This window comes from Haliotis asinina, chromosome 6 (assembly GCF_037392515.1).
Source record: "Haliotis asinina isolate JCU_RB_2024 chromosome 6, JCU_Hal_asi_v2, whole genome shotgun sequence".
NCBI lineage: Eukaryota > Metazoa > Mollusca > Gastropoda > Lepetellida > Haliotidae > Haliotis > Haliotis asinina.
Window position 1 is genome coordinate 32068701 of NC_090285.1, and position 25098 is coordinate 32093798.

The 25098-nt window shown below is 40.3% G+C and overlaps 2 protein-coding genes across 3 annotated transcripts in view; one reads left to right on the top strand and one right to left on the bottom strand.

Annotated features, from left to right (window-relative positions):
• Nucleotides 1-508: 508 nt before the first annotated feature.
• LOC137287516 (uncharacterized) lies at nt 509-3993 on the bottom strand. Of its 2 annotated transcripts, none has more exons than XM_067819856.1 (2): nt 3788-3993; nt 509-2778 (listed from the first exon to the last, which is right to left on the bottom strand). In XM_067819856.1, exon 2 carries the CDS (start codon nt 2697-2699, stop codon nt 1167-1169), a length of 1533 nt encoding a protein of 510 aa, XP_067675957.1. In that variant the 5' UTR covers nt 2700-2778; nt 3788-3993; the 3' UTR covers nt 509-1166. The 2 variants fall into 2 exon arrangements, with proteins under 2 accessions (XP_067675957.1, XP_067675958.1); XM_067819857.1 differs by lacking the exon at nt 3788-3993 and adding an exon at nt 3385-3551.
• A 10100-nt stretch (nt 3994-14093) lies between these two features.
• Nucleotides 14094-25098, top strand: part of LOC137286514 (serine-rich adhesin for platelets-like) — a 45732-nt gene continuing 34727 nt past the window's right edge. Inside the window, exons 1-2 of the mRNA XM_067818429.1 lie at nt 14094-14197; nt 19461-24021. Coding sequence (XP_067674530.1) covers nt 19479-24021 — 4543 coding nt within the window. The 5' untranslated portion in view covers nt 14094-14197; nt 19461-19478. The remainder of the gene's footprint in view (nt 14198-19460; nt 24022-25098) is intronic.

Here is a 25098-nt window from a genome sequence, read left to right on the forward strand (position 1 = left end):
GCTTGTCCTGTTTGCAGTATACCCATAGAGTTTTTACGTTGATTTTCAGCACGTTGTGGTGATATGTAATTGTGATAATGGCGGACAAACCTAAACACGAGCTTTATGAGTATCTGTTCCGGTGAATGAGTATCATACTCCCAACAAACACGCAGACATCCAAACAGCACATCCAACATTGTGCACGAATATGCACCTGCAAACTGGGTATCCCGACCTTTGCCTAGGTCTGACATTAGTGCATGTGGGTATAGGTATTGGCGATGTAAGCTGTGAGGGGTCAATACATCGATCATATATATGGCCACTATACTGCGTAACAAAGACGCATGACAGGATTAAAGGGTTCCCCCACACTATAGGCTTGCGTAGTGGATCAGTATTTGGGTAGCGTTTCAATGCCATCAAACAGGCTAGGACAAAACTTGCAGAAGAAATATAGAAAACATGATATTGTTAGGATAGACTCAATGTTGCAGATTTTCAATGAAATTGACAAACTATCTCAGCAATGTCTTCCTTTTATCACTGACAACCAAACTGAAGCACTTGCACATCGCAACGGCGTGACGAGACAATGTAAACCAACTCCATGGGGTGCTTGCGTTTAACATAACTAAATATACTGCAAACTACCCTTTAAAACATTTAATCATAACTGTATGTTTCAGTTTCAACTTTACGCTCAGCGGGTATTAAGTGAGTGTGTCGATGCTTGCAGTCTTCTAGCAATATCACGACCAACCACACGATGGCTACAGCAACAGGATTCACACATTGCAACCCAATAGGGAATGGACCTCGTGTGTTTGGTGCTTGTAGCGGACTACTTGGCAACTTCCCGCCGTTGTGAACAAACACCAAATGTAGTACAACTACACTGCATGGACCTTGTTTGTCGTGACGTGACAGTTACAGGCACTAGGTGTACACAAGGTCAGGAATATATACGATGATTATGACATATGTACATACGACATAGTGCAAACACCTTTATGGGATTACAGAAATATGCAGGGCACATTGCTTAAGGAAAATAATAAATAGTAAGTTGAGACATTGTGCATGCCATAAATAATACAGCATGTCTTATACTCGCTTTCACTGGTTTTATGGGATGCTCATATACGCACTATATCGAGTCTGGTACCACAACAGAACATGTATCATACTCTGTCCACTTCATTAACTCCCTCTGCTTCCTTGACACACTCATCTTCTTCTTCGCCAATTCCTTCATCAACAAGCTGAGCTTCATCCTGCAGCTTAACATCCTCCTCTTCCGCGGATTCTCTCACTTGATCAGCCTCTTGGGCCTCCCGAGCCTCCTGTCCGTGCAAACCCGGCGTGTCCTCTTCCCTGACCTCCGTGGACTCCTTCACCTGGTTGCCGGCCCACGCACAGTCTCCCTCTTCCTCTATAGCTGTGTCTACATTGCTTTGACCACTCTTGTTCCTCCCGGTCTTCTTACTATTGGCGGAAGCCGCTTTACTGAAAGCTGAAGGTGAACGCACCATGAGGAATTCCTCAAGATCCCTGTGAACTGCTACGTCAGAGTACTTGTCTGGAGACCTCAACGCACCTGGCCTGTTCATCTCCAGCATCATCCGCAGCAACACGGTGTCCGTGCAGTGGGCTGGGAAACCGGACATCTGGGGGACATGCACTGCTACTGACCGGCCGGGAGTGGGCTGCTGATAGATCCGATTAAAATGGACGTAACTGGATACAGAGTCAAACTGGTACTGGGTCTCTGTCTTTGCGACGGTGCGACGGTCTTTCTTTACCTTTCTGTAAGGGTTATTGTAGCTTGCTTTGGCATCTTTCTTCACGAACTGGGTGAAGTGTTTCAGTTTGATAGCCTCGTTCTGGGTTCCCAAGGGAAGACGAATGCTCTGATTAACACTAAGACATCGGTTGAGTTCCTGAGTATTTGGGGCTACGAGAGGAGACGGGCTCTCCTTGAAAGCGTTACGCGTGAAACGGCGAGATGACCGGATGGGGCTATCGATGCTGGGGTAGATCTCACTATACCCAGATCTTGATGTCCCGCAATCCGCACCCTTCATTTTATGGCCAGTGAGTTCAAAACCTTCCCCTTGAGACCGAATTGATCTCTTGGACATGTTTCCATACGACGGAGAGAGTGCTGGGCCAAGCATAAAGTAAGGAGATGTGAAAGAAGGAAGAGAGATGTCGTCTTTAGTTTTAACGTCTCCCATCTCCTTCTCTAACACTGCTCCATTACTAGGCTCGCTGTGAGCCTTTCCAATATGGACTTTGATTTGACGGTCGACGTCTTGAGGCTGGCTTCGTTGCAAGGGCTGGATTCTATCAGGAAGCAATTTAATTGTGTCTGGAGCGACATACTTCCCCAACCGGTCACGTACTGGTTTTCCACGAAGCACAAACTGAATTGATGACGGGCCGAAGTTGGTGTCCATGGTAGAAATGCCTTGATTCGCTGTGCGCATTCGTGAGAGTACTTCCATTCGCCTAGATGCAGGGTTGGTGCTGGTAATGAGAAATTCTTTACTGCAGCTCGGCCGCCCATTCATGTAGAAACTTTCACCGTTGGCTACCCACGCTTTTTCTGTGGGAGGGGGAAGCGGTTGGATTGCTTTACTGGGAGAAGTGAACGTGTTTTCCCGAGACGGGGACACCCCTTGAATACGCAGTCTATCTATCACTTTCGCCATCACGAGTTGTCAAGTGTTCTGTACTACGTAACGAAATCGAAGGTATATTTCAAACACACGTGGTTGCAGCGACCATATTCTGAAACAGACGAAATAGGTTTGATTTATTATCACATGCAAGAAATATTCAAACTCATTTTTAAATTAATTACCACCTCAATCACCCATGTCTAGTATACCGAACTTTCCCCACAAAACCTGACGACTTGAAATACTAAGATGATGAATGTTCCTGAACAGCGTCCAGTGAGTCCTAATACCTTTGGCCTATTAGCTACATAACGTTGTAATGGTATCACTCACAAAGCAATTACTGATCGAAGTGGGGAGCTACCCATAAACCTGCCTCTATATTCTGTATATTCTTTTCAACATCGGTAGTCAGTTAATCGCCACATGGGCATGTTAGCTGAACAGAACCTTTAACAGCAAACCCAAAGTTTTAAATCAGTACTCTGTACCGGGAGTTGTGTCTGATAGCGTGAGGTTTGTACAGCATACACAACCTTCACACTATGAACTGATATCTTAACGAACTCTTGTGAGATCTTGCCGAGAAGACACCCAAGTCCCCTTGTCTCAGTGGGGAGTAACCAGACACTGGATTACACAGACACATTCGACGCACTTCATGAGACATGTTCGGTGAACACTCGTTTCCCTTCACACTCACGCTCAACCTTACCCTAACCCGTCATGTGTGATTCCACCTCTATCCCTAGGGCACGGTGTCACACGCGGCCAGTCGCATGGTCGAACTAAACTATCAGCTTATCCTTATTCCTGTGTTGGTCAAACTAACAATACGTCAGATCATTCACACACATCTATACGCTTATTAGTGATGTCGTTGGCATGGCGAAAACAAACAACCCCACCAACTCCATCCACGTATAGCTTACATCAATACGGTTTAGCTTAAAATATATCAACCACTGAATAAACCAACAGAATCTGTCGCTCACAAAGTGGGGAATCTTTCAGTTATTTATCAACACGACAAAATATATTAACTGAAGTATGGTACATAAGGTTCAACAATAGTGTGAAATGAACGAACTGTTTCTCTACTGTTTGTCAACACTTACCAATTTAGCACCAATGACTTGATAATTCCATATAACCTCCTTGTTAAATTCATGATCTTCTCAAAGATATGGAAAGTTCTGTGCAACGTCTTCAGCAGTGACTACTGCATAACCGACGAAGATATGTAAGTTTTCCAGGAGGAATGAGTTATTTTCATGTGGCCATTTTGTTGCAAGTGTTGGCAAGGTGTGCGTGGTTTGCGTGTCGGGGTAATGTGGGATATTGAAGTATCAGCCCGAGGTCTCTAACACCACCGTGTGGAGCTAAATCATTATTCCTTCCATTGTATTTTACCAACACCGTATCGCCCTACTAATTTCATGATGTGACGTCACTAAGTCGGTTGGCAACATGTCTTATCAAACAACTGATGTTGTCTTCAGTTTTTGCAACTAACATTAATATACTTCAAGTACTATCAAACTGCCAGGGTGAAATAAAACATCTATGACAAGACTGATATGTGTTTGTTTGTCACTACAGCCAAGTTAGCAATACAAATAACCGTGCAGAGTCGTTGAATGTACCCGTCAATCCTTCGAGAAGCAAGCATGTTTCATTTAGCAAGGGAGATGATCGATGTGTGGCTAAATTTGATATTTTTCCGCTTTGTTAAACACGTGTAAAACGTATTGTTAACAATAACTTCCCAGTGACCATAAACCACGTGACAAGGCTTCGTTACATGTCCCTGAATGTGCTAATAAGCAAACCACTGAGCCGACTGGTAACCAGATTAAGTGATTACTGAGAATATTAATCGAGTGTTTAGCTGAGATTAATAGAACGAATGTCTGCACATGAACAAGTCTTGCCACAAGCCACCTTTGAAAGCGTCGTCTGTGTCATATCTTCTTCTTGTCAAACACATTGAACTGTTCTGACAGCTCTTCAAGGGCGTTGTTCGATTGTTCCTTCTACTTTCCTCAGTGAGTGAGTGAGTGAGTAACTGTTTATGGTTTTACGCCGCTTTAGCAATACTCCAGCAATATCACGGCGGGGACACCAGTAATGGACTTCCCACATTGTACCCATGTGGGGAATCGTGCCGGGCCTTGGGCATTACGAGCGAACCCTTTAACCACTAGACTACCCCACCGCCCCCTCAAGACACAGACATGTATTTACTCAAACATGGCGAACAGGTGTCACAACAATGAACGGTCTCAAGAGATGAAAATCTGTCTATCCAATATGTTTGGAATCGGAAAATGGGCATTTCGGACAAAGGAAGAGAGTTTATGTAACAATTCTAGTTTGAACATAATTCTATAATATAATGGAGATCAATTATGTCCAGACATGACACGCAGCTAGCGAGTCCATGTATGTTCACATATTCCATGATTACATTCTTAGAACATATTGGGAATATGTCACTAGACAAAACACTCCCTCTATCTCTATTAACCAGTTACAACCTGTACGACCTAAACAGTTGGTGCCATGCACTGGAACATGGTATTACACTACATTCGATATCAACATCTGGGGTCTTGAAACTGTTACCTGGTTACTATACCAATATACCCCATGTGACAGGCGTATATAGCTGTTTTTTAATACCTCGTTAAAAAGTGTACACCTGTTAGTGTCTACAGATCTCAGTATGTACCACTGGTCTCGGAAATGTTCAAACTATACTTGAACTATGTGGACTGGATCAGTTGAAACCTGTAAAGCAATGCAAACTCCCCATTCAGATGTCTAACCAATATTTCTATCCTCGGAAAGGGTGAGGCAGTAAAATAAGGCATTGAAAAATTACAGATGATTACAGTAAAATGATTACAGAAAAAGCGTTTATGACACGTAGAAAGGGTACCTCTCTTGGGTATGTTTCATTGATGTATTTACGTTTCACATATGTCTGAACGGGTACCTCTCTGTATGTTTTATGAATGTATGTGCGTTTCACATATGTCTGAACGGGTACCTCTCTGTATGTTTTATGAATGTATGTGCGTTTCACCTATGTCTGCACGGGTACCTCCCTGTATGTTTTATGAGTGTATGTGCGTTTCACATATGTCTGAACGGGTACCTCTCTGTATGTTTTATGAATGTATTTGCGTTTCACATATGTCTGAACGGGTACCTCTCTGTATGTTTTATGAATGTATGTGCGTTTCACATGTCTGTACAGACCCCTCTCTGTGTGTTTCATGAATGTATGTACGTTTCACATATGTCTGCACCGGTACCTCTCTGTATGTTTTATAAATGTATGTGCGTTTCACATGTCTGTACAGACCCCTCTGTGTGTGTTTCATGAATGTATGTGTGTTTCACATATATCTGTACAAACCCCATCTATACGTTTCATACATGTATGTACGTTTCACATTTGTCTGTACATGCCCCTCTCTATACGTTTCACACATGCCTGTGCACATACATCTCACATGTGCCAATTATATGTCTACAGATGCAACTACACACTTTTATACGTTCCTCTGTAAAATTCGAATGTCACCCAGAACATGTTCACGTGTACAACACGAAAATTGTTCGCACGAAATCGGCACGTTTACACATAATTCGCAATTTAGTTTATAGTACATTATAAGTTGTTCACTGGTCACGACTGGTACCCACGATATTTGTTCATGTTCCCTTAGTCCTAAGAAACATAAAGAAACATCAAAGGTACGTCATCTCGTTGGCCATATTTATCTTACCGAACTCTTCAATGTTCGTTTTGAATTGTTCGAAGCTTGGGTATTGAATGATAATAAGGAATGTGGAAGTTACCCAACAGTCCAAACAGCACTCAACCAAACGAAGTCCCACAGTTCGGCGTTTCCAGCGGGTAGCACAGAAAATGTTACTCGCCTGTGATGAGGGTATACTGAATGGTTCAGCCAATCTGAGCCTCGGACAACGTTTATACGTGACTTAAAGGGGCACTGATGCGGAGCAATTTCCGTGGACTGGTGTAAACTTTTGTTATTGTTTTTCTCTCGTGGGTACCCGGATGGTATCCCAGAATTCGTGACTGGTTCGTGACCTCTGCTGCGCATTCCGTATACGCAATTGATAGTTTAATTATAGACAGATCAACTAAGGTGAAGTCATTTAACGGGATGGCCTAAAAGTCGGGCCAAGAAAAGTCGGGCCGGGCCGGGCCACCGAGTACTACTAAAAGTGGATTGCAGAATATTAAAACGAAATCTGCGCATTTGGGTAGCTAGAATTCCAAGTATGGTTTGGTTGAAAATGTATAGTTAACGATGAAAAACCAAAATTGATAACGTACCGAGAGTCCCAGAGTAAAGACATTGTCTTGTTGTTATGTGTTGTCCTTGATATGTCTGTGTGAGAAGGTTACTTACTTCTCTCAGCGCGTGAGGTGTGACATCCTGGGGTTCTGGGCAGGAAGTGTTTTTACAGCTTTTCTTTCTCTAATTAAAACAGTTGGGATTTCCTAATTAACCTTTATTGTCTCATGCTGAATCAGCAGAGGATGTTTATGTTAAAGAGGAGCGGGCATTGGCGAAAGCCAGTGGGCAACTGTAATATAACATGATTATAAATATGTGTTGAGAGACATATATACTAAATCACAACTTTTTGTAATATGTTGTAAAGGATACAAAAAAAAGGAAAAATGCATTCGCACGCGCTAAAATCGTATGTATTGCCACTGTATTCTAAAAAGCATAAATCCAGCAAAAATCCAATAGCCTCCGAGTATGCAAATGCTTAAATTTACAAGTGCACATGACAGACAAAATGCAATAATATCTACCTAAATAACACTTAGCAGAGCATGTGCAAACACGTTTCCTCAAAGCGCAGCACTCTTTTTCTATACAGTCTCAACATACACACTGTGTCACAAGTATGCAAATTCAGTCAGAAGCATCTATCATCTCTCAAATGGATCTTGAAGTGTATTTAAATCCATAGATTGGTATCATATCTACCTAAACATCACATTGCAGTGTTACAAAATGCAACATGTAAAGATAACCGGTCCCTTTCAACATAACCTGTCTTTCAACATAGCCTCGACCAAAAGTGTTAAGTCTCTGAATTTCAAATTAAGTATTTGAAACAAACACGTTGCTCAAAGTGAACCCTATTTTCTATACATTCTCATTAAAGACACAGTATCACAAGCTTTCGGTCCGGCTTGGCCCGACCTCTCAAAAGCAACTTAAACCTAACCCATGTATCTTGAATTGTAATTCAACCCATAGATTAGATCTACATGTACCTAAATATCACCTTTTCATGTTACAAAATGCACCATGTAAAGACAACAGGTCCCTTAAAGTGAAGCCCTTTTCGATCTCCATTCTCAACATAGCCTCGATCAAAAGTGTTAAGTCTCTGTTCGACCCGACGTGGGCCGACCTCTCAAAAACACCTTACGCCTCACAGATGTATCTAAATTTCTATTTAAATCCATAGTTTATTATCATATTTACCGAAATGTGGCTTTACAGAGTTTCAAAGCGTTGTATTTGAAACAAACACGTTGCCCAAAGTGAACCCTATTTTCTGTACATTCTCAATAAAGACACAGTATCACATGCTTTCGGTCCGACTTGGCCCGAGCTCCCTAAAGCAGCTTAAACCTGACACATGCATCCAGACATATGTTGAAATCCATCGATTGGTAGTATATCTACCTAAAGATTTATTTGTGATGCAATGAAATGCAACATGTGAAGATAAGTGGTCCCTGAAAGTGAAGCCCTTTTGGCTGTACATTCTCAACATGGCCTCGATCAAAAGTGCTAAGTCTCTGTTCGGCCCGACTTGGCCCGAGCACTCAAAAACAGCTCAAACCCCTCGCATGAATAATGATTAGTGTTTATATACAAGAAACAGTATTTTATCTACTTAACTAATCCTTTCCAGAGTCTCAAAGCGAAGTATTTGATGGAAAAAAACGTTGATCAAAGTGCAGCACTCTCTTCCATATATATTCTCAACAAAGACACTCAGGATTTTCTCTGGCCGTCAAATTTAAGGCATCTTGCGCCTTTGATTTGTCCATAGGTTAGTATCATATCTACCTGCATATCGCTTTACAGAGTTTCAGATGGTTGTATTGGAAACAAACACGTTATTTGACGAGAACCCGACTCGGCCCGTTCTCTCAAGAACAGATTAAAGCTCACACGTATACTGATTAATGTTTACATCCATAGAAAAGTATTATATCTGCCTTACTAGTTCTTTATAGAGTCTCAAAACGGAGTATTTGAAGCAAGCACCTTGCTTAAAGTGACGCCCAGTGTTTGGTCTTCACTGCGCGGGCTAATGAACTTGATGGACCTGTTAATTACACCTGCATCCAGCTTGCTTAATTACCCTTGTCTAATTGCAATCAGCTAGGTGTTGTGATTCAATCAACATACTGTTGCCCTTAATTACCTGTCAGGGGCCTTCAGAGTTATTGATTCCTCCGCCGTTTCTTTATAACGTTTTTCACAATAACTGACTAAATTACAAATACTAAAATGAGACATTTGTTTCATTATATATTTATAAACATGTACACATATAATAAACTGAAAAAAATAGTAGAAGATATTACACCCAATTATACGACATGAAGCGCTTGAAAAGCTTGGGGTTTTTTTCACTGGTTAAGAATATAGAACTTTCCCGCACATTTCTATAGCATAGACATCACTGAATACTATCACAGACACAGACAGACGAGTGAGGCTATTCATGACAAGATTTAAACATATCAGAAACTTAATACCTACCAGAAGATAGGTAACACGAGACATCTTACGGAATTTGAGTATGACATATTATGGTTACATAATTTGAACATTCGAAACTATGAAAACACATCCAATACGTCTCTAGGTTGTCCAGCTCCGGACCAGGAGAAATTTGTTTTCACAGCATGAGCTTTGCAACACAAAGCCTACTCGGAGGTGCTGTTTCCGGATGTTGTAAACTTACAGGCTTTCATGCAGATAAACTTGCTTTCCTGAACACACATACAGACAATAAAAGCATTAAAGAGGGTCGTGGGAGAAGTATGCTTTCATAAACCCTCAGTATCTCACGTAACCTTCTCCAAATGTATCCCTACAAAACTGTTTTCAAGTCATATGACCTGAAAATGTCTACATTACTTCTTGGCGACTCGTTGTTGAAGTATGTTGGACGTTATACGGAGAAAGAAGGGATCTCGACAAGGTCTCTTTCGGGAGCCAAGGTGGCCGACATTCCCGATCGCTTGTGGGACACTGAGAACTTTAAGGTAGGAAACCGTTGAAGTATGTAGGATTTTGCACAGAATGAGGACTATTTGATGTGCGTAGACGTAATATATCATTGGATATTGCAAGCTACAAAGCGCATATTATATTTTCATCGCCCATATGGATTCATTTCTAAAGTAATTTTTAATTCTAAATTGTTTCCAGTTCATTAATAATTCAGGAATTAATAACCTGGCGTACATACCTAGGACTCCTGGAAAGGTCTTGGTCAACTTTTCGAAACTGGTTGACATTATAAGGAAACAGAACCCAGGGTATTTCATCTAGTTTTATGCATCTATTTAAAACATGACATTTGAATGCCTGTTACGTTTTTTATAAATGAGAACTGTTTAAATTGACACATTGGATTTTTGATTCAAAAATAAAGATAAAACACATGACATAGAAGTAGCTGGATGAAAAGCGCTACTAAATGGGCACATGAGATCGTCTTGCTTAGAGCAAACAGTCAAATCGGATGCAGACAAGGGACTGTAATAATCTTTTGATTCTGTATTGAGGAAATAAGCTGGAAGATCTAAAATTGGGGAAGCATGGGCAGATGTTTGATTAATGGGTACAGGGTACAAATGGACTTTACACAGAAAAAGCTGAGATCTGAAGGACGTCAGAGGAATTTTGATTGTAATGTATAAATTTGAAGCATTTCGAGTATAATACAAAAAGTTTCTGAGAATGTCGTGACTTGGATTGATTGTAACCAAAACCAACTGCAGAATTAGGAGTACCAGCATTAGGATTCGGTATATGTGTCCAGTACCTACAATGGAAAGGGAACTGTTATTGGCACCACGAAGGCAACACAAGGGTTTGAGTTTGAAGCAGGAGCGCTCATCTACTATAATACTGTGAAGCATCTGCATGACTGACAATGACTGGATACTGGACACATCTACCTCACCTCGTACTCATAGGATTACTTAGCTATTAATGCCTACTTATTATCAGTAACTTTCAAAAAGCGGTAGGGACGGCGTCGTACCTTACCTGATCTGGTGAATCTCTCATGGAAAGCAGTAATTGCATCTGGTGAAACATTCTCTTCTGGTTCCCATGAGGTTTGTGAATAGCCTACCCATTTGACTAGATAGTGGCGCTTACCATTTTTCATTTGGTTGACGCAGCAATTTTTCAACTGGGTAGTATTGGTCAGCATTGTTACTATATTTTTCACTTACCTTTGTTTGGGGAGGAGGTTCCTTAGAATTATTGACTTTCTTTTGAGGAGACGGTTCCTTGGAATCATTGGTTTTCTTTGGAGGAGGTTCCTTAGACTGATTAGTCTCTTCATTAGCACCTTTCTGCTGTGAGTCCTGTTGTGAGTCAGATGGGGATTCATCTGGATTAGGCTCTGGTGCATTTCTGGGTGCTATACCTAGAGGGTCAGGTAGTCCTGCTACTGGTTCATAGTAGAAGGGTTTCATCCTGTTCGCATGGGTTTGGGAGGGCAAATCTTTGCCTGTTTCTCTATCACGGAGTCTGTAAGTGCTCTTATTTAAATCTCACTTACTACATACGGTCCTATGAACTTGGGGATTAGTTTAGGAGACTTACCATTTGTAACAGCATGGTTGGTAATCCAAACTAAATCACCTACGGCATAGTGGGGTTCCTTGCTTCCTCTGTCATAGCGTTCTTTCATTTTCTCTTGAACGACTTTGAGATTTTCAGAAGCTATCTTCTTTACCATTTTCAGGTTAGTCATTACCTGGGTGACATGTTCAGTAGCTGTTTTACCCATATTTTATTTTGGTAAAATAGCTGTGTCGAAGGGGATATTCATTTCCTTGCCAAACACCATGTGGATTGGAGAGAATCCTGTTGATTGGGTGCACGGTGACATCCGGACAGAGACTTAACACTTTTGATTGAGACTATGTTGAGAATGGAGAGCGAGAAGGGCTTTACTCTAAGGGGCCAGTTTTCTTTACATGTTGCACTTGATAAGATTATGAAGTATTATTTAGGTAATATGATATCACTCTAAGGATGTAAATACATTTCTACATACATGAGTTAGGCTGAAGCTGCTTTTGAGAGGTCGGGCCAAGCCGAACCGAAAGCTTGTGATATTGTGTCTTTATTGAGAATGTCTAGAAAATAGAGTTGAATTTAAGCAATGTGCTTGCTTCAAATACTACGTTTTGAGGCTCAAGAAAGAGGTATTTAGGTAGATAGAACAGTCATCTGTAATTGTAAACACAAAACACTACACGTGTGTTAGGTTTAAGCTGCTTTTGAGAGGTCGGGCCAAGCCGGACCGAAAGCTTGTGATACTGTGCCTTTATTGAGAATGTATAGAAAATAGAGTTGACTTTAAGCAATGTGCTTGCTTCAAATACTACGTTTTGAGACTCAAGAAAGAGGTATTTAGGTAGATAGAATAGTCATGTAATTGTAAACAAAAACACTACACGTGTGTTAGGTTTAAGCTGTTTTTGAGAGGTCGGGCCAAGTCGGGCCGAACAGAGACTTAACACTTTTGATTGAGGCTATGTAGAGAATGGAAAGCGAAAAGGGTTTTACTTTAAGGGGCCATTTTTCTTTACATGTTGCACTTGATAAGATTATGAAGTATTATTTAGGTGGATATGAAACCGGTCTATGGATTTAATTACAATTGAAGATGCACGTTCTAGCTTTAAGCTGGTTTTGAGAGGTCGGGCCGAGCAGGGCCGAACTATTGTGGTTGAGATGACGTTTAGAATGTGGGGTTCATATCTTGCATGCTTTAAATACTATGAATAGTGAATTTATGGTGTGGTATTAATTGGATGTAGACGTAGGAAATATTTCCGTGCTGATGGAAGCCTGTATCCGAATGAGGTCAAATATTTATGCATTTTAAATCATGTTTCGTTTATCGATTCCACTTTTAGACGTAACCTCGGTCAGCCAGCTCGCAGGAAACTCGTCTTCATGAGTTTTAGCCGATTTCGTCGTAGTAAACTGTATATGGCGCGCGTTTGTGGCTTAAACTTCATTATTATTATCAAGGATGTATTTTGCATTAATCGTTTGTAGGCATGGTGCTCATTAATGGCTTCATTATCCAATAATATATTTGGCCCGCCGCGGCCCGGCCCGGCCCGACTTTTAGGCCATCCCTCATTTAACTTCATTACGAATGTATTATGAAAACAAATGAAACGCTTTGAAGGTTAATCATCTGCCAGTGGTAGATATGGTAACAAACTATTATGAGGGAAAAATAACGAATTCGAAGCCAATGTACGTCTCTATATTTTGTCTCATAATCCTAATTAGTTTATTGTCATATTTGTATGATTTTGAAAATTAATAAAAGAACACAGGTCTACTTATACTTATAGTAAATTTCAAACATGACAGCACCATTTATGCATTGTATAGATTGCAAATGTGCATCCTATTTCACACACATACGCGATCTATTGTGTGTTTTCTGTCATATAGATTCTGCTGAATGCTACAACAAATAAATTAAAACAAAATGCAAATAATGAATGTAAAACAGACTAATTTTATAACAACAGTGTCAGGCTACTACCTTGTTCAGGGATATTCACATAAAAGAACGATATTCCATTCATCTGCAGCTGGTAAATAATCCTGATTTGTGTCGTGTGTCTTACAAAAGTCTAATTTCAGAAAAGGAACACATCGTTTCACGTCTTTCAAATTGGTGAAAACCAGATAAACCTCTCATTGGTCACCCAAGATAGCACACCTGGCAACTAATTGTATGATGTCCACCATTCTAAGTAATTTAGTTTACCAACAATGAGCAATCAATCAATCAACGCAAAGGTGGTTAATTCTTTGAAGGGAGGATGTTGTGATATCGAGGCAATATTGGACATCCACTGTCCTTCACGCTTAAGCCTAAAGATGGTTTAGCTACACAGTTGTTTGTGAATGAGTGTTTTGAAAAACAAAACCTCAACCGTACATTAAACTAATTGTTTGAGTTTATTTCGATTTTCTTTTACATTAAACCACATTTGATGAATTTCAGTTCGTTTTAGTTTGGCACGTTACATATTTCGTTTTAGAACTTGTTTGCAATTTCTGAAACAAGGGCGGGTAACTGCAATCCAGAAACGACAAAAGAAAACGTACACGTCCAATGTGTCAAAATGTGAAAACTCCTTTAACTTTAAGGTGATTTTGATGTGGCTTTGGTATTTGATTTACGCATAGGTGTGTGGATACAATGATGAAAATTAGATCTGATGTCCTTACTTTCCTTTTTGCGAAATGATGATTTTTTTCGACGTACCCAGCTCACAAGTATACAGCACAACATTATATCATGCAAAGGGGTTGCAACTTTGAGATATAACTAAGTTATGTGTATACACCAATACCGAAATATTTTTGTTCGTATGTTCGTATATCGGATTATTGGCTATCAGTGGGATGACTAGTGGGTTTATCTCATACTGACGGGAGTATCAGCTGATTATCCATCATCAGTTGGGAAACACATCAATGAAGTTTCATGATAGTTATTTCGCAGTGATCCATGTCACATCTCTGTTTCAACCAACAGAAAGTTCGGAAATGCTTACTACTTCAGAAGCACTTGATGGTAAACCCACTATTATGGAGACACTGTGTTTTGAAACGATGTCAGTGTTTTCTTGAAAATGTGAGAACTTTTATGACAAAAATAATTGTCACTGAAAAAATGACTTAGCTGCATCAGAAATTTCCATTAGACCCATACCCGATCTGGGAGACATTTGGATGGCCCATATACAACTACAAGTATTGATGTTTTGTGCACACTAACGTTCACTCATCATCCTGAAGACCTGGGTTTGATTTCCCACATTCGTAAAGACCCTTACTGAAATTTCTAATAGTGCTGTAAAAGCATACTCACTCACTACAGAACCTGTGTTCATGTTTTGGAACCATATATTTTCATACTGAATTTGTGAAATGGGGATTGCATTGACCATATCATCATTCTAATCATTTGTAGACAGCCCTGCATTCTCGTATTCCAACATACTAAAGAAGTGCACTTCTAATTCAATGAATCACATACAGTTATTCATGACATATTTCTATTTTGGATGAATAATGGTGCATAATTGTGGGTGAATATTTCTTCCCTGTAAGATAAATGATCAAAAAAGAAACGAATCACTATCATATTTGTACCATTAAGGGGTGATAGTTGCTCCTTAGGAATAACTGGTTGATAGTCAGTGATAAGTGCCACTTGTGTGAAGTTCACATGCACTAATTAGGGTGAATCCATGATGACAGGCTCAAGGGCCACAACTTTACACAACTGATGATGGCCCTTTTGATAAGTACACTACCTAGGCCTTGATGACAATGAACAAGCTAATATAATTAGACAATGAAGCTAGAAATGGTAGAAAATGGTGAAACATTTGCCTTTTGAAATATGATGCAAAATTGGAGTAAACCATATCCATTTGTGCTCTTGGAATGATTAGTAGTCATGGAGTAAAAAAATTAATGTGATAAAGAACATAAATAACCTTTAACCTTGCATTGATATTTGTTTAACACCAATATTCTTATATGTATGTGTGAGACCCCTGAAGATCCGGGTTAGAATTGATCTTCAGTAACCCATGCTTGTCGCAAGAGTGAGTGAGTTAATATTTAACGTCACATCGGCAGTATTGCAGCCATATCGTGACGAGTTGTCGCAAGAAGCAACTAACGGGGTTGGGTGGTCAGACTTAAGTGTCATGGTATCCCAGTTGCATAGATAGATGCTCAAGCATTGGATTGTCTGGTCCAGACTCGGTTATTTACAGACCATCACCATGTAGCTGGAATATTCTTGAGTGCAGTGTAAAACCAGGGATACTCTATAACAGGGATTGGTCACTCGCTTGCTTTCCTTACCATTTGTACTAATTAACGTGTGCCTCGTCATGCTCCACTGCACACGTCGACTTGGTTTGTTCTCAGCGCAAATCGGCTGCGCTTCACAGTATTTCAACCAGTTTATTGTCTGAAACTATCGGCATCTCCCGGAGTAATACTCGGTAGATTGGAGTAGGCTCCCCTGAATTTTGTCACAACAAGCTGGTTACACTTCCTGTCGCCGAATGATGCATGTGTGGATTAATGAGAGGACTTGAGAATGTGTTTACACATTGCCTTGTTCAAAGACTCTCAGTTTATGTGACAATTTTGATACAGCGTTCGAAACGATCGCCAGCCCAGAGGCCCAGCGTCGGTTGTTAATGTATCAGGCCAACAGTTTCAGTTATCTGCAGGCCCTTGTGGTCTTCTGTCAATTAGATCTCATTTCTTTTCAACTAGCATCTTGCCCATAATTTGTACTAATGTTCAGGAATTATCCCTGATCCTTCATGTTAGGATAACTTCCAGTTTCACTTCATAGTATTATATATTCAGTGCCGCATAGGAATGTCAGCAGTCTATAACTAATGTAAACTTCTCTGTGCTCCATACACTTCACTAATGGATTTTGTAGGGACTGTGAAACTCTCTACAATGAAGACTATTTTGTTTTTATTGGTTTGATTTCAACAAAATGGGTATGCAGACTTTAAAGACTGCAAGTGGCAGCAAGCCCTGATGGCCAAATGGCAAACTAAAGAACTGCAAACACTGTTATTATATGTATTTGAAATTATCTGTTACACAATTAAAATGTCTCATTATGTTTCAGTGGTTTTCTGTTTGTGTGGAATGCTTAGGCTGCATAAAAATATGTATCTCAGACACATTCTTTTCAAAAGTGACGAGTAAGACTTTGATTTTTAATTTTTGATAGAAAAAAAGTGACGAGGGAGGAACACATTTTTATTTCTTTTTCCTTCAGGAATACAGTTTGGAAAGTTAAGCACATGTTAATGAGTTGTAGATTCAGTCACTCTCATTCTTACAGACACTCAGTCTATAATGGACAAATGGATGGTCGTGGCAAAGTCGAAATTATTTTTTAAGAGGTTAATGAAGATGACCAGATGTCTTCCTGCATGTGCGCAATTGCATGGATACTGACAGAATGTCAACTGACACAGTCACTGCCCCCTAAAAAACAGAAAGTTTAAAACCATCACAAAGCGTTAAAAAGTCCTTTGCAGTTTTGTCAAATATCAACAATAGTTTCAGAACTAAAACATTCAAGCATCAAAGGCATCCATGGCAGATTAGAACAGATCAGATATGTCATACCTCACACTTTCACCAGATAGAATATTCCCCTCAATACTTAGAGGTGTATTTGAAAGAAATGAATTTTAGGACGACTAAACACATTCAAACATTGGCTTGTAGTAATGAGTGATCAGATCAGATCAACGATATGTCATATTTTTCACACACATGAAATACTTGTGACTGTATACACCCTACCAATTATTTTTTAATTCAGAAAATCATCACTATTACTTCCAAACACCTCTCACCAGATGGAACGTTTCCCTAACAGAAATTAAAGGTGTGTGTGAAAGAAGTGTTTTGAGCAATAACTAGAAACACTCAAAAAATGCTGTGTAGTATTTCAATGGCAGATCAGAACAGATCAGCGAGATGACACGTTTTTCACACACCTCAAATACATCCTAACAATATGTTTAGATTATCAAATTATAAATATTACCTGCAAACACCTTTCGGGTCATAGTATATTCCCCTCATAAATATTTAAGGTGCATGTGAAAGAGGTTTTGGAGCAATAACTAGAAACACTCAAAGTTATACTATTTCAATGGCGGATCAGAACAGATCCGCGAGATGGCACATTTTTCAACACCTCAAAAACATCCTACCGATTTTTTTTAAATTATAAAATTATCACTATTACTTCCAAACACCTTTCACTAGATGGTATGTTCCCCTAATGGAAATTAAAGGTGTATGTGAATGAAGTTTTTGAAGCTGAAACAAAAGCACTCAAACAACGCCGTGGAATATTTCAATGGCGGATCGGATCAGATCGGCGAGATGGCACATATTTCACACACCTCAAGTACGTCCTAACAATTTATTTTAGATTATGAAACTATCACTACTACCTGCAAACACCTTTCGCCTGATGGTAAATTCCCCTCATAAAAATTAAAGGTGTATGTGAAAGACGGTTTTGAGCAATATCTACACACACTTCAAACAACGGCGTGTAGTATTTCAGTGGCGCATCAGATCAGATCGGCGATATGCCACATTTTTCACACACCCCAATTAAACCCCAACATGTTTTTAAGTCACAAAACTATCACTATTGCTTGCAGACACCTTTCAACTAAAGGTATATTTCTCTGCTAAAACATAAAGGAATGTGTGAAAGAAGCTTTTATTGACGAAACTCAGTCTATCTTCGCTGTGTACCGATAATTGAAGCCAGAGAGTTACAAGATGCCGACTTGAAACTTTACTACAAACATATTTTCTTATACTGACACTAATTACAAATATGTGACTAGAACTGAAGTAACAGAACAGGTGACTTACCTTCTACTTGTAGGTTCCGAGTTGTCACAACACTCAGCGAATGTAGTCAGCTGTTGAAAATGAACCGAGCTCAATCTTAAATACTAAGCTGCCGCCATATTGTCTCCACTGGTCACGTGACAAAGCGAGACATACGTTCAGCGGTTTTTCGAGGAGTTTCACCTCCCCTCTCTATATAGGCTCCCTGGTAAAACTAAAACTCACTCACTCACTCACTCATTTACTCACTCACTCCAAGTTGCTGCAGATGTGGGCAACAGATGTGGGCGTATATAATCACAGTACATGATTACATGTATTTCTTATGGCACTAACATCTCTGCATCATTATATGATTGCATGTATTTCTGTCAGCACTAAGATGTATTTTGCAACACTTACAGACTGTCCTAGTCATCTCTCATTTCTTACATTTTTTATGCAATCAGAGTGTCCTATGACCATTCAATCCCATTGTCACCGAAAAACTTCCATTTTGTTGTAGGAATTTACTACTGAGGTGGAGACATGAAAAATGTCTTATCTATGTCTTCCTTATTGCTTAATTGATGCTTGCTTGGTAGCAAACATTTATTTGAAGATATTGCTGGTAGAGCAATTTTTACATACCTTCAGTGGATGAATAAATAAACAATTACTGGATGTGATTTTGTATACATCACCCCATAAGTTTACTTACTGTTTTAACTCATTTGATCAAACTGTGTAACAGCAGAATGAGCTATTGTCATGGCTTGCATGGTCAGCATCATGCCATCTGCTCCTTTGTCCAATAAATATGAAAATAAAGGAAATATTTTTTTTATCATTGCAGATAAAGAATCGCAGTCATGTGTTATTTAGACTCCTGTCCCATGGCATTATTCTTCCATTAAAATATTCATTTGATGTACAATTTTGCGTAGCTGCATTTATTTGATTTGTTTGATCTGTTTTCTTCCAGGATTTCCTTTAACTTGGTATGTGGTTATCCAAGTCTAAGACCAGCTGTAGCAGTGACACAAGCAAAAAGCAGACTCCCCAAACGCCGGGAGTCTGTGGGAGCCAGGAGTATGACCTGTTGAATAAACGCAAGAGAAGGAGGTGGGAGGCCAGTGATGAGAATCTTGACAATTGTCTCCCAGTGTCTGAAAAACCCACAACAGCTAAAAAAACAAGAGCCACCGTAAGTGCTAGTCAGTATGAGGATGATGTGTCTGATGAGGAGTATGTCATCATCGACTTGTTCTCCTCTGATGAATCTGATAATAAGACTGTGGCACACAAACCATCCTCCCAAAAGAAAAATACACAAAATGACCCCAAGAATATTGCTGCAAATTCACAGGTGTCTCCAATCTACAACACCTCATCCATCTTCAAGAAATTCCAAAATCAAAGGGAAAGTAGGGGGACAAGTTCTTCAAGGCAAGATTCTGCTGATGAGCTGATGTTTACACAGGATGCAGGCAACACTGATTTACCAGAGATATCCTGGCCAAAGAGAAGGACTCCCAGACAATCTCAGATACACAGTTCCACCTCTAGCCAGAGCCAGGCCAGTCAGTCACCCAAGAGGAACCAAAGTATGTCTCAGATCATCCAACGAGTCATCTCAGATATCCACAGTTCTAGTTCTGACTCAGAGGACATGTTAGATAAAAAGTTTGTAACACTGAAGAGGCATGTAAAGGAACAGTTACCAGGCTCTAACAGTAATCCAAGTAATAAAAGTTGTGTTCAGGGTATGAAATCCTCAGGACACACACTTACTGCCATAAAACCAAGACCTAACAAGCTCTCTCTCAGCAAAAAGAAACCAAATGTTTCGTCTGACAGTTTTTCAGACTTTGTGATACTAGAAACATCTAGTACCGAATCTTCGTCAGATGAAATACCCGCAAGCAAGCGAAAGAATATTAAGATTACTAACTCTACAACCTCAGTCCCAGTTGGTGTTGTGTGTGAGAAAAACAATAATCTTGACTGTCAAATAGCTAAGCAGAAAAGGCCAAAAGATGCTGGAAATATGTCGCGGTCCAATTCATCATCAGTTTTACCATCCAGACAATTGACAAAGCCTAGTGAAAAGGATGCCTCCTTCATTATAGCAGATTCCTCTGCAGCAGATAGTGAGCTCCCTAAACAGGTGCCCATGTCCAGCACCACCAGTTGTACTGGTAGACAGGTGGTTGAAGAAGCTTACAAATTGAGGACATCAACAGCTGTCAGTAGTAGGAAGCTTAGGACGAAGAGAACCTGTGAAAGTTTTTCAGATGAAGATATTTCATGCCATTCCTCTGAATCAGAAGAAGGGTACCAACAACCCCTTCTGCGGACAGCTCCCAGAAAGTCCAAAGCTGTTGCATCTTCCTCTGATGAGGAGACACAAGAATATCGGTATGAGCAAGGTGAACACCAAACAAAAGCATCTACACTTGACTCCTCCAGTTTGATTGTTTCTCAGACTGCCAAGGAGAAGTTGAAGAAGGTGGTGTCTGCTGCTGGCCAGATTGAGTGTAGGAGGAGCTGCGCACAGGATGATGACACACAAGAGTATGACATCCAGGTTTGTGACAATAGGAACTTTGGCTCTCTTGGTTCTCAAAATGCAGACAGTGTTAAACAAGCAAGCGAAACAAAATCTCCTTTAGGGGAAAAAACTGTGTCTGGATCCAAACCAACGCATGATGAAATCGATGATGAACTGACGCAGCCCCCAGACACATTGTTTGACTCCCTGGAAGGTGATGACAGTGATATTATGGTGATTGGTCTTGATGAGGACATAACACAACCAATGGAAGAGGATGAGGAAGAACTGACTCAGGAACCATCACAGACTGCTTATGGGAATCCTCCTGAGCTGTCCCTGGTTGATGCAATGGTGCCTCAGAAATTTGCTTCCAACATATCTGATATTGATCCCCCACTTCTGACACAGCAGATTTCAAAGCCAAGAGCTAAGTCCAGTGTTGAACCTTCCATGGTGGAAACTGCAAGTACCAGTACAACTTTTGCAGACTCAAAGAAAGGCAATAGATTCTGTCTTAAGAAAATTGAAAGTAGATCTAGAGGTAGCACTGAAAGCAGTAACAGTGAAAATTGTCTTTTGTTTAAGCCAGTGAATGATAGCAATCAGGAGTGTGAGAAAAGTGAAAATAGTGCTGATTTTGATATTTCAAAGCATTCTGAAACCCTCGGGTCAGGACTTCACAAACAATCTGTGGCAGCCTTTCAACAGGAACAGTCAGAGGACACAAAGAAAGAGTTCACTGATATACCAAATGATTTTGAAACAGTAAAGGTGAAAATTGAAGGCGTAAAGATTAAACAGGAGAAGGACCTTGAGTTTCCCACCAAACTGCCATGTTACACACAGGAAGAAGATGTTATATTTGTTTATGACTCCAGTGATGATGAGGCTCTTATTGATCTCTCACAGACCAATGTTCGCTCAGACCACATCTCTGACACTGACAGCATGTTTGATGTGTTTGAGCACTCTGATACAGAGTTGTTTGATCTTGACTTTGGCGACAATGAGGATGTAACACTGGTTAACGATGTTGATTATGATAAATCCCTAGATGACATAGCTGAGGAAGAAAAGAACCCCTTTGATCATCTGGGAGAGTCTGATGAATCTGATGAACAACTGACTCAAAGGACAACCACCTCTGGAAAAAAAGGGACATTTGACTTTGAACATGTTTCTGATGATTCAAGTGAACAAGTTGATTCTCCAAAGTCATGGAACAGAACAAGCATTTATGAGATCAGCTCAGATTCAGAAAAAGAGGAACTTTTCCATCCTGAACATAGGCCTTCACATTCAATGTCTGTTGGTGAAGCACAGGATGCAAAATCGGTTGAAGACCTGTACCTTGCAGAAACACAAGTAGATGATAGCACAGAGGACAGTTATGAGATGCTTAAATGGAATGATAAACCTACACGTTTAAATGTTGTACCAAAAAACAAACAGCCTGCTGTTCCGCAATATCCTCTTACCAGTGATAACAGTCTGTTTGGTGTATTGACTGAAGTTGATGACTGTCTTGATGAAAAGAATGACAGCAGTGTGAAACAATCAGTCTCTGATTTAAGTGACAAGAAAGAAGACCGTAAGGAAAATGAAATCCAGGCTGGCAGCAGTACTGGACTACTGAAGGTGTTAAGAGGAAGAAGGGTGTCATTTGATACGAGGCAGGAACCTTCTGTACCAAAAACAGATGATTCATTTCTGTCTGATGAAGACCTCTATATGGCTGCAACACAAATGGATGCAAGTGTATCTGAAGCCATCAATTTGTCAAAAGCTGTTGTTACCCAGGATCAATATGTGTGTAGCCACGAAAAGAAAAAGCGAAAAACTGCTTCAGTTAAATCAGTTGTTATGTCATCTGCCAATGTAGAAATCAGTCCTTCAGTATTCAAAACTCCTAGTTCATCCAAATTGGGGAAAAGTAGTACTGGTCATGAAAACATATTTGATGTTGATACCCAAGTTGACAGTCCTCATCTGCCATCTGTGGGGCCATCAAAGACTTCAACACCCAAATGTACTGATGTAAAAACAAAATCATTATTTGCCATGACCAAATTAAATTTTCAGAAGTTATACAGCGCACAAACACAGTCAATGTCCTCATCTATTCACACAGACGCTTCCACTGCCTGGAAACTGGGGCCAAAGTCTGATAAAGAATCTGACAATGATAATGATGATGATGATGATGATGCTTTGTATAGAGCTCTGGATGATCTAGAGGAGACAAACCTGTCCTGTCTAAATACCACAGAACTCCCAGAAGAGCAGGTACATGACAAGGACCATGTGGATAATGTATATGGAGCTGCTACACAAGTTCAGTCTGAATCCAAGGGAAGGATTAGCCAACGGAGGGATGTGTATGGAGCTGCCACCCAGATTGATCCTGCATCACGACAGGTTTTGGAGAATCTACACAGATCTAGCGATGAGGAAGTTCCTGCTTCCATGGATGTTGATCCTTTCGATGTAATGACTCAGGTGGATGAACCTTACCGCCCTAATCCTCCACTTGTAGAACCTTGTGTCAAGGGAGCACTACCTGAACAAAGGAGAGAATCAGCAGAAACCAATTTTCCAAAGACTGCACAATCTGTAATGAAAAGAATAATGTCCAAGCATAACCAAAGGAAAAGCATTATGGTTTGCCCAGATAAGAGTAAACTGTCTAAAAAAACCGAGACAAATAAAAAAGAAGTAGAGCAAAAATCAGATGTGGCTGTTATCACAAAGTCTAAGTTTTACAAGGCTACTCCACAAATAAAGACTCCATGGTTGTCCAAAAGAGTTCAACCACCAAAAACGGTGCCACAAAAAGCTGGCAGATTTAGCAAAAAGAAAAAGCAGAAAAGTGAAGATGTTGGCTTCTCCCTGACACAGAAGATAAAGACAGCCAAGCAGCATCAAAAGGAGAGATCCCGCAAGACGGCTGTGGATCCTATGGTGCCTACAGCCAAGATGAAGCCAGCAGGTTGGTTTGGCTTGATGCCTAGTTTTACATTTAGTCTGTGTATGTTACTGAGTTTGTCATTTATTTACTGTGAAACAATTCATAGTATATGAATATTTCCCTCAAACACATGATTACCTTTCTCCTGAAACTTTTTTCTGATCCACGTGTTAACTTGAATACAATATTTAAAGGCCGGGATTTTGCCTCTCTATCTCCTGGTCCTCATGGCATTTTCACCTATCGGAAGTGCAGGAAAATCACTAAAGTTTTCCTGTGGTTCACAGGCATGCATGTGTTTGTTGTTTCTGAGGTTTGGCTATTTTCTTCTGTTTGTGATGGTATGTCTAATCACACTAAGTTCCTCCCTGTTGATCATGTTGGAAACACATGTCCCCTCAGGTACACCACTGACTGTGTACCATTAGGTGATCTCATTGGTTCAGGTGAGAATTTATAGGGTCATGTCTGGAGCCAAGTAATTCATCTTCAGATTGACAACCATACAGCCATCACAGCGAGGTGGCACAGTGTCTCCATCACTAATTCGGGAGATATGTGAGTTCCTAATGTGGTGTGACAAGTACGGCTGTTGGATGATTCTGGTGTATCTTCCAGGTTTAGATAATGTGCGAGCAGAAGCACTCTTTCTCTGGATTCTGGTTCCAGACAAGCAGATGCTCCAGTGGAGAATTTCGATTGTATGGGTCATTTCCGACTGACTGCATCCAACTGACTCATCCATCTGTTTCCTAGAAATCCCAGAGCATACCTCTTAAATTATGAGGTTTTCAGCACTTCTGATAGGTGAGATAACTCCCCCAGTAGAAACACAAAACCTTGGACTTTGAATATTATATTCAAGCTAACCCTTGGGTTCAGAAATGAGTTTCAGTGAAAAGGTGATCAAGTGAGATAGTACACTACGAAGTATTACTGTCACCCCTCGCAATAACATGCTTCGCGATACCACGGATTCGGTTAAACCGTGGGGTAATCCGTGGCTCCCATAATAAGGTTGTACTGCGATCACACCCACGAAATTGAAAATAGCTCATCAACAAATCCGCTGCTGTGCTGTTATAACTTACGTAAACA